The sequence below is a fragment of the Danio aesculapii genome, unplaced genomic scaffold (genome assembly GCF_903798145.1).
Source record: "Danio aesculapii unplaced genomic scaffold, fDanAes4.1, whole genome shotgun sequence".
In the NCBI taxonomy this organism is placed as follows: domain Eukaryota; kingdom Metazoa; phylum Chordata; class Actinopteri; order Cypriniformes; family Danionidae; genus Danio; species Danio aesculapii.
The window spans coordinates 10,001-20,747 of record NW_026613846.1 but is presented as its reverse complement, the minus strand read 5'-3'; the positions used below and the strand labels follow the sequence as shown (position 1 = coordinate 20,747).

Here is a 10,747-nt window from a genome sequence, read left to right as displayed (position 1 = left end):
GTGACATGCAGCAGCTGCTCTTTTTTAGTGTTCTACATAGTTTTTAATAATGATTTTAATTATTTATTCTAAATTTTGCAGTTTGTTAAATTTGAAGACTCTTTGATTGTTACTAAAATGCATTTTTGAGTTAATTTAATGCATTTTTATAAATTTAATATTCTGGGGACATAAATGTTACCCATTCAGTGGAATGTCCTGTATATTCAGTGGCCTTTCTATCAGAACCACATTAACTTCTTCAGCAGTCATGTGTGGGTCAGACAGCACGGGCCAGCGTTTACTCCCATGAGCATCAGTGAGCCTTGGCTGCCTGTGATAAGTTGCGCTTCACAACTGTTCCCTCCTTGAACAGATTTCACTAGATGAGTGAACTGACCACTGCAGAAACACCTCACAAGAGCTGTAGTTTTGGAGATGCACTGACCCAGTCATCTTGCCATTACACTATGGCCCTTATTAAACTCACTCAAATCCTTACACTAGTCCATTTTCCTTTCTAACGTATCAACTTTAAAGACAAAATGTTCTCTTGCTGCCTAATATATACCACCTGCTAAAAGGTGCCTTGAGGAAGAGATGATCAGCGTTATTCACTTCACCTGTCTGTGGTCATAATGTTGTGCTGGATCAGTGTGTACACGGTATATCACAGCCAGTCTGCTTCAACAGAACTAGCAGCCTAAACTAAGGCTCATCACCAGAGGTGGTTAGGCCTTTGCTGTAGCTGACCATCACTTGTAAAGCAGCTCGTCATTCATTTTAGAATTGCCTGAACTCTCAAGGACTCTAAATCGTCTCTTTTTCTGTCAAGTTGAGGACAGGGTTGCCAACTTTACTGCTATGAAATATGTGACATAATTTGACTAGTGCAGCCATGCAAATTAGCATATGCACTCCATCATTGCATCATATTTACATTTACTGTTTAAAGGATACATTCTGTACTGTACATTATATAAAACATTTAAAACTAAAAGCTAAATCAGTAAAGCCTTCTCAACACCACTGCTGCTTCAATCTGTGGAGCAACCAATAAACAAGACATGGGAAATCACATACAGGACAAACCAGGCAAGCTCAACATATGGGATGTCCCGGCTAATACAGGGCGGCTGGCAACCTTAGTTGAGGACACGACAACTCTACCAGTGTTTTATAATATATATATATATATATAATTGTGATTTATTATGTATTATATTACGGTTTTAGTGTTGTACTTTGTGAAATACTTTGATCAACCTTGGTTGTTTTTAAATAAGGTTGACACAGAGCTGACATCACACCTGACTGGAAGAGTGTTTGAATGCTTTAGTTTACCTTGCATTACTCTTCTTACTCTTTTCATTTCTCTCACTGGGCACACTTCACTCTCACCCTGCAGTTTTGTACATCTTTCCTCCACACCACATCTCTAGTGAACGGCTGTTCAGCACTAATGGTGTGCATGTGCTCTATAAATCTATCTACTTTTGGTTATGTTAACCTGTAACAGTATAGACAGTCTATTTTGAGTAAACACTAGGAATGCCCAGCGCTTCAGAGAAGCTCACACAGAAGCAGCTCCTTCCCCCAAGCCTCCCTCTGAAACAAATGCTCCTTAAAAGCAGTATTCTACTTTCACTACTCCTATAGTGCCTATATTATTGTTTGTTTATTATATGTACTTTAATGTATTTTATTTCAACATTTATAACACCTCTACAGCATTAGGCATTTGCACAAGTGTAAATATCATCTGTTAATATGTAAATTCAACTGTAAAATATGGTGATGTACTAAGGCTGCTGGTGACTGATGGGCTAGGGTGAAAAACATTTGATAAGTTGTAGATATTATGTATTTTCAGACGTTCAGTGAGGCTCAGGTAGAATGAGTGCAATGACATTCATAGATTCATGTTGAGATTAATGTTAATTAAGATCTTATTTAATTAACGATTAATATAAATTTATATAGATGAAACATGAAATTATACATTAAAATATCGAAACTAAACGGCGAGTGAAGTAAATCGAGTCAATTTCATCACAGAATCATTAGTTGAGTTGAATTGATTTGTTTGAACAACCGATGCTTTCTAGAATGAACGGACGTCTTTACGAACGCTTAATTGATTCACTGATTCACTCGCTAGAATCATTGACGTTGATTCGCTAGAGTCATTTTAAACGAACCTTTGTTCATAAACAGGACACGGCTTTGCAAAGAGAATTTACAGACTTTATCTTTGACTTTACTGGAAACTAAGGCGACGAAACAGCACAGTCAGCTTCTAGAGTTATAACATCAGACAAGGTAAGACACTAAACATTTCATTATTGTTCATTAAGTGTCGAGAGGTGCAGTTTTGTCACGCGATGTCATGGCGATCATATAGGAGTGCTTTCACTAATGCGGCTGATGCTCGTATGAAACTAAAGGCTTTTCAAAGGCTCCAGATAGGAATTACATTCACTTTAACATTATAAGGGTGTTATTATGGAGTCTTGATGAACCATTTTAATGATGTATAATTTCATATGTAATTACATTAAATCCAGCAGTAAATTAACCAAGGTTTTAATGTAGTAAACGTGTAGTAACGTGTTTATTGGCAAATTGACTTCAGTTGGTTAATTTTCGTGAGGTAGTATTACAAACATGACATTTCAGTTTGCCAACCGGTCTCATTAGTTTAGTTTAATCGTGTTTTCAGGCATTCCTCTCCTCTTCCCCCTCCACAGTGTAGTAATGGGACTGAAATGGCCAATCACAAAAATTCCCCAGCGAGGGAGCTGTCGTCCAATAGGAAAAATCCGCTCTCACTCATGCTCCTCCTCCCGAGATTTAAGATTGCAGTACACGTGTGTGACCGATGGGGGAGCTCGCGGACACAAGGCTAAACACCAAATTTCAGTTTTACTATTGCTGTGAGGACTTTTGCTGAAATTTGCACAGCATCAAGTATAGGCCCTTTGGAGGCCATTAAAGCATTTTATTTGTGAGGACCACCTAAAATGTCCTCACAAAGAAAAATGTCCTCACAACATTGGTTGTTTCTCAATAGTTGGTCCTCACAAGTATAGCAAAACCAACACGCGCACGCGCGCACACACACACACGTCTTTACTCACCGAAGTGTTTGATCTGTTTCTCGTGTTTCTCCACGAAGGTCTTGTGTTTCTCCTCCTTCTCCTCCTCCGTCTCCTGCTTCTGCTCCGGCTTCACGTTCACCACACTCTGAAACACACGCTGGGGTCCTCAGGGGGCTCTCTGCTGAGTGTGTGTGTGTGTGTGTGTGTGTGTGTGTGTGTGTGTGTGTGTACCTTGCTGAAGCCCTCTCTGCTGAGTGTGTCCACGTTCCAGGGCATCTTCTTCTCCTCCGCCCGGTGCTCCTCCATCCTCCTCTGCAGGCTGCGCTCCTCCTTCTTCAGCTGCTTCTCCTCTGCCTGCGCACGGCTCAGCTCAGAGGACGAGGAGGAGGAGGAGGAGGAACTGAGCTCCTGCACCCGCCGCTGCGCCTCCACCAGCCTCCTCCGGCTCTCCATCAGGCTCTTCTCCAGCTCCACACCCTTCTGTGTGAACGCCTCCATCCGCTCCACCCGCGCCTGCAGAGAAGGAGACAGACAGGTGCGCTCAGAGACAGACAGGTGCGCTCAGAGACAGACAGGTGCGCTCAGAGACAGACAGGTGCGCTCAGAGACAGACAGGTGCGCTCAGAGACAGACAGACATCACACATTATGACAGCGTTGGCTTGCTACACAACTGAAGCTGTGCTCGATATATGGGTTTATCCAGAGGCTTTGGGTTTATCATTGCAGTATTATACAGTACTGTAGACTCTTCTGACTGCAGAACGGCCAGATCCAGTCTCAACACATGCAGGACAGGAGAAGGGGACTACAGTGGGAACAGACAGTGAGTGTACTCAAGACCAACAGCCCTGCATTAGCAAACACACCGCTGTGAGCTCTGGCTCAGGAAGCGCTCAGGTAACATTCTCCTCGTGTGTGTGTGTGTGTGTGTGTGTGTGTGTGTGTGTTTAATGTGTCCGGGTTATGTCACAGGTTTGTGTCCTGTTCCTCTCCCTAATTTAACCCAACTGGAATGCCTCTCTGACCCATATATACAGTGTGGGCTGTTCATAGTCTACAGTAGAGGGCTTCAGCTCTGGCCCTGTAGCTGCAGGTTATCCAGTGTGCTGTTAATCGCAGAGCTCCTCTAATAAAAGGAAGGAAGAACAGGACACAAGTTCAGAGGGAGATCAGGCGTCCGCCGGCTCAGGGAGAGGAACATGACGCATTACTGACCATATAAAGCTACTCATTACTGGAGTAACTCAACACTGTACTGCAGCACGACTTCAACTCTGGATAAGCTGGTCTATGGTCATCGACTCGGTGCACGTTCATGAATTCAGAGGGGCGTGGCTTTGGACAGCAGGGAGGGGCCTGTGTTTTCAACACTCTTACGCTGAAGTTAGCATCTGCCCAGATCTCCTTCTGCAGCTTTAGCTACTGCCGTTCCCTGCGGTGTGGAGAACACCCTCACTATCATCACCATAACCACACACTGTGTGTGTGTGTGTGTGTGTGAGTGTGAGTGTGTAGGGGTGGATTCAGTGATTCGGGGGCCCATCAATAGTCCTAAAATGCTCCTTTTCTTTATTTATTCTTGTGTTGATCTGTTTTTCTGTCACTCAGACGTCTTTTCTCTCTATTTTTGATGATTAGTTTTCATCAAATGAATTTACCACTAAATTAATACCTGTGTCAGATATAACTGTGTGCTGGAGCGCTCCATGATCAGCGGTGGAGGACACATTTATTCAGATGTAATCATATTATTCTCTATTATTATTATTAAATAACATCACATTATTATAATAATATTACATTTGATCTGATATAAGATAATAATTAATTACATTAAACATGGGTTTGACTCTCACCATGCAAAATATGACCGACAGCAGCGTTAAATATAGTTTACAGGTGTCGTTTATACTTCTAGATCTGTATTGGGGGCCGGTGTCCTGACATTTACCATACCCGTCAGATGAGGCTACAACACTGTATTCCACTGCTTCTGATGTTGGGTTAGGGATCTGGATCGAGGTAAAGTTGGTTATATTCGCACATTCAGTCTGTCTCATTAATAATATAATCTCAGAAAAGTATTATTGGAAATTCTAAATAGTAAAATCATATTAGCAGCCAACAACCATCAAAGTACAGCAATGTTCACAGTCAATGAAATAGTGCTGATGTTGTTTTGAAGTCATACTTGCATGTGATTTCAATTGAATATTCAAAGTACCATGGTAAACAATGTATGGAGCTGTCACTGAACGAATGTGCGAATATAAAACCACCTTTACCTCAATAGGTTAGGGTAAATTAACATTTACACTGGTCGCTAAATCTGATGGGGAGCATATTGCGTCATCAGAATGAGCTGCTGCTTATTGGGGAGGCAGGACACGACCAGGGAGGACAAACCGACAGAACACCCGCAGACTTCCTGGAGCCCTAAGCGGCTGCTTACGGTTATAATCCGCCACTGTGTGTGTGTGTGTGTGTGTGTATACCTGGTGTCTCCAGCGGAACAGACTCGGCGTGTCGATGTTCGGGTGTGTGTCGTCCTCATCATCGGACACCTCGATATGATCCCACACACTGTAGTCGATGGTCGTCATGATCGGTTGTGGTGTGTGTCGCTCGCTTGTGTGTTCCGCTGTACTGCGGTGTGTGTCGCTCGCTTGTGTGTTCCGCTGTACTGCGGTGTGTGTCGCTCGGTTGTGTTTCCGCTGTAATGCGGTATGTGTCGGTATTATTGCTGTGATTGTTGTCGCAGGAGATCAGTGTGTGTAGTGCCGCCGCTCTTTCTGGAATTCTCCTTCACTTCCGGTTCGGTGTCGTCATCACTACGCGCCATTTGCGTCAGCGAGAGGAAGTCCCGTGTTTATAATGTTGTTCAGTAAGTTGTTGCTCTTGTTGTTGCTTCTTTTTACTATAATGATTTCCCTTTGGCTTTCCATTCTCTTTTGAATGTACTGTGATTGTATATTCTCATTTTTGCATAATAAAAAAATTAAAAAAATAATGTTGTTCAGTAACAGACAGAGGAAGCGGCTCATCTTTATATGTTTATATTTAACAGTGACAGAACAGCAGCACGGAATGTGAAAATATAAGAAGACAAATATGACAACCCCATATTCACATTTAGCTATAGATAACACACACACACACGACACAATGTAGAATAAACACGACGCTTTAAACACTCTACAGGTTTAATGTGTAGAGCTATAGCGGCCCGTTTATATCTTAAGCTGATCTTCAACCAGGAAGAATCAGCTGTAACTCATGAGATAACTGCTGGAGCTCATCAGTGTATCGGTGTCCTCATCAGACCCACACGCTGATCTCTGAGCTGCAGTGCGAACTTACACATCTGCACACATCTGTACACTATACAGCCACATTACTCACATCAGGACAAACACAAAGGAGTGAGTCGGCCCATCACCACAGCATCCCTCACACACACACACACACACACACACACACACACTCTTTTTTAATAAATGCAGATATGATGTAGCAGTATGGAGACGGCAGAAGCGCAGATACAGAAGCTCATCTGTAACGCTCACTGAAGGACAGTGGAGCTGAACACGAGGAAAGAACATTAACATCAGATATTATATGAGAATCAGCAGGTGTGTGTGTGTGTGTGTGTGAGAGAGAGAGAGTGCCGTGCTGAATGCAGACGCTCAGTGAGAGCAGATGCTGATCAGTTATGATGGAGTGACTGAGCGCTGTAACTCCTGAAACCACTGCGCTACAGACGGCACTCAGGCCTGTCCAGCGCTCAGCTGTGTCCTTCATTTCTGATAGTCTGATCTGCTCTTCAGAATCTGCATGACACTGAGCTGAACTCTCTCTCTCTCTCTCTCACACGCGCGCGCGCGCGCGCACAGAGGTGGATAGTAACGAGCTACATTTACTTCGTTACATTTACTTGAGTAAAATGATTGGGTAACGTGTATTTTTGAGTACGTTTAAATATGTGTACTTTTACTCTTACTCAAGTAAATGATTAGAGTAAAATCAGTACTCTTCTGATTAAATATGTTAAGAGTTAAGTTCAGCCTGTTTTCACTCCAAGATGTCAACAACAATTGTCTGATAACGCGATGCACGCTGTACATTGAACTGACATCGCAGCATACACATGAATTCCAGCTCCAACCTGAAAAAAAGTACTGGTAAGTGTCAAAATTATCCCATTTTGAACCTTATTCATGGTAACTATTCAGGCCCATAGCCAGGGGGGTTCGGGTGGTTTGAAAGACCCTCCCCTCAATGACAGAGGTCCAGAATTTGTCCCGTACATGAGCTAATTTTTCTTATTTTGACTGCTATGCCATCATACTCATTGACTGCTATACATCATACATCCACTGAAAAAGGCTTTAAGACCAAGCAGAATCCTATATTAAAATTCATTTGAAATCTAATTTGGCTATTTTTGTTATCCGTGAATTTTCAGTCAAATCAAATGTGCTTTTTTACAAGAGAGGCTAGAGAAACTGTGAAGCTCTTTTATTATTATTATGTTTTAATTTTTTATTGTTCAAATAGCCCAAGTCTGAATGTTCTGGCCAGTTGGTATGCTACAGGCTACATTAGGCTACAGTTTTTAATTTAATTCTTCAGCAGATTCCTGTTTTATTCTAATGATTTATGATCTAATAAATATGTATTTTATTTTAATAAGTATTTTTTCATTTTTCTTTATTCTAAATCTTTAGGAAATATTTTGGTACATTAAATGTGTCACTATGATGACGACCTAACAGGCTAATCCAGCTAAAATAGTGCTTAAAAGGTCCCTATAATACAGTATTTACGTCTCATATATTGTAAATGAGGTGAATAACTGCAAAAAGGTCCACATTTTGAGAAAAAGACCCCTTATACCAGGCTGGGTACGGGCCCGCTATGGGATAACCAAGTAGCTGTTCAATGGAATAACAGACTATCCCAGTACATATTAGTCATTCAGTTTGCCACAGATGGGTTGCAGCCGGAAGGGCATCTGCAGCGTAAAAACGTGCTGGATTAGTTGGCGGTTCATTCCGCTGTGGTGACCCCGGGTTAATAAAGGGACTAAGCCGAAAAAAGAAAAAGAATGAATATTACTCATTCAGGCTAGTAATCATTAAAAATATAACATTTAAACGTTATTTTTAACGTTAAATCATAAAATTGTGTTTATATATATATATATATATAATTAATTATTAGCCCCACTGTATATTTTTCCCCAATTTCTGTTTAACAGAAAGATTTTCCAACACATCTCTAATCATAACAGTGTTAATAACTCATCTCTAATAACTGATTTATTTTCTCTTTGTCATGATGACAGTAAATAATATTAGACTAGATATTCTTCAAGACACTAGTATTCAGCTTAAAGTCACATTTAAAGGCTTCACTAGGGGTAATTAGGTTAGAGCAATTAGGCAGGTCATTAAGGATGGTTTGTTCTGTAATCAAAAATTATTGCTGAAGGGGGCTAATAATATTGACCTTAAAATGGCTTTAAAACAATTAAAAACTGCTTTTATTCTAGCTGAAATAAAACAAATAAGACTTTCTCCAGAAGAACAAATATTAGAGGAAATACTGTGAGAAATTCCTCCATCTGTTCAATATAATTTGGGAAATATTTTAAAAAAAGAAAAATCACAGAAAAATTTTGACAAACTATATATATGTGTGTGTGTGTATATATATATATATATATATGTGTGTGTGTATATATATATGTGTGTGTGTGTTTATATATATGTGTGTGTGTGTATATATGTGTGTGTATGTGTATATATATATGTGTGTGTGTGTTTATATATATATATGTGTGTGTGTGTGTATATATATATATATATGTGTGTGTGTATATATATATATATATGTGTATGTGTATATATATGTGTGTGTATGTGTATATATATATGTGTGTGTGTGTTTATATATATATATGTGTGTGTGTGTGTATATATATATATATATGTGTGTGTGTGTGTGTGTGTGTGTGTGTATATATACATTTTAGGCTTGTGCCGGTATTCGGTAATGCGATAAATCACGGTAATGAATATGCACGATATTGTTATCGCGGGCACTTCAAAATACCGTGAAAAATAATAGATCCGAATTTATATTCTTAGAACGCGCCTTAGCTTATTTTCCATCAACCGCTTGAAGAAACACTGCGTATATGCTGCGCAGAACTGATGCGCACTCTGATGTAAACAATCCCCGCATGTAGAAGCCCTGTGTGCGTGCCGCCACCGATATAATCCTCGCGCGCAGGCGCGGACTTGCCATCTGGCAGACCGGGCACTTTCCCGGTGGGCCGACGTACTTTTTGGGCCGGGCTGATCATCGACTTATGATTTGATCGGCCCATAAAAGGCTTAGCAGCCTATCGTTTTTTTCTACCTTATTGATTGACGTTGCTGTGATCTGTGACTCTCTGAAAGTAGATGCTTTTTTTCCCGGACAGACAGACCGGGCCGGTCCATGTGACACTCTGCAGCCCATTGGCTCTTTTCGGTATTGACATTGGGCTGGCCCAATCACAAACTCCTATTTTGGACTCCGTGTGAGCGTGCGTCGTCTGTGTGTATTTGTCAAAATAGTCGAGAGTCAGAGAGAAGAAACGCAAGGAAGGCGCAGAGAAATCGCGGGAAATACACCGGCGTTTCATTTAGCGATTCTGAAAAGTTCTCTGTTCATTCTAGTACACGGCTAAAAACGCAAATCACGTGACCACACACTCTCTGCCCAGAGCTGCAGCCACTAGTTCAGCGGGTGAGCATAAACCCCAGGTCAGAGTATAGTGCATGTCAGACAGTTCATCTGCTGGGTGATCTCATCTCACTATAGTTGTTAAACGTGATATTGAATTCATCTTGTTGTCTCTATCTAACAATTCTTATGTCTTTTGAATCACTTGTTCTCAGTTAACTGTTTTGGCTGAGTGCAAAAATAAGCTAATATATTAATTTATGTAACCACATACACTGATTCTGCACATTGACTGATTGCTGACCTTTATCGTTTAAATTTAATGTACGTTATACTGTTATAATGGCCATTATTGGTTATTAAAACTGATATTCTGCAAAAGAGACAGGGTAAATCAAATATCAAAATGAAACAAATTTGACTTATATTATGTTTTCATTGTTTAGATAGTGAAACAGCAAGCAGGATGAGGTGAAAGAGGTTAAAATGTGACACTGTTCCCTTTGAAGATTAACCCATGCATTAGCAGGCAGTTTTTGTTATGTTTATTATTGAATAAGCTAAATTGACTGTAGTGTATGAGTGTGTGTGAATGAGTGTGTATGGGTGAGTTCCAATATTGGGTTGTGGCTGGAAAGGCATCTGCTGCATAAAACATGCTGGAATAGTTGGCAGTTCATTCCACGATTGCTGATCGAAGACTGTTTCCCTTTGCACATTCACTTGGATATAATTGCTCAAGTTTACTTTTATATTGTGTATTGTTTTATTTATATTTATTTGTATTTAAATGTTTGAAGTGCTTTTAGTTAATTAAAAAGTTATTAAAGTTACTAAGTTGACGAAACTGAAGTTTTTTTGTGTTTTTTTACCTGTTTCTCTAGTAAAATTACAATATCGTGATAATACTGTATACCGTGATAAAAGCTC

At 40.4% G+C, this 10,747-nt stretch overlaps 1 protein-coding gene across 2 annotated transcripts; it reads right to left on the bottom strand.

The window, feature by feature from the left end:
* Positions 1-3,104: 3,104 nt before the first annotated feature.
* cdc37 (cell division cycle 37 homolog (S. cerevisiae)) lies at positions 3,105-5,907 on the bottom strand. Of its 2 annotated transcripts, XM_056452741.1 has the most exons (4): positions 5,793-5,896; positions 5,578-5,757; positions 3,312-3,593; positions 3,105-3,225 (listed from the first exon to the last, which is right to left on the bottom strand). In XM_056452741.1, the coding sequence occupies exons 2-4, from the start codon at positions 5,683-5,685 to the stop codon at positions 3,112-3,114; spliced, it is 504 nt and encodes a 167-aa protein (XP_056308716.1). In that variant the 5' UTR covers positions 5,686-5,757; positions 5,793-5,896; the 3' UTR covers positions 3,105-3,111. The 2 variants fall into 2 exon arrangements, with proteins under 2 accessions (XP_056308716.1, XP_056308715.1); XM_056452740.1 differs by having other exon boundaries at positions 5,578-5,907.
* Positions 5,908-10,747: the final 4,840 nt, after the last annotated feature.

Excerpts from the sequence above, each read along its gene's own strand:
- cdc37 (XM_056452740.1), bottom strand. The coding sequence starts at position 5,685 with ATGACGACCATCGACTACAGTGTGTGGGATCATATCGAGGTGTCCGAT. Across the intron at positions 3,594-5,577 it reads TGTTCCGCTGGAGACACCAG|GCGCGGGTGGAGCGGATGGA; the intron begins GTATACACACAC and ends CCTTCTCTGCAG. Across the intron at positions 3,226-3,311 it reads GCAGAGAGGGCTTCAGCAAG|AGTGTGGTGAACGTGAAGCC; the intron begins GTACACACACAC and ends CGTGTGTTTCAG.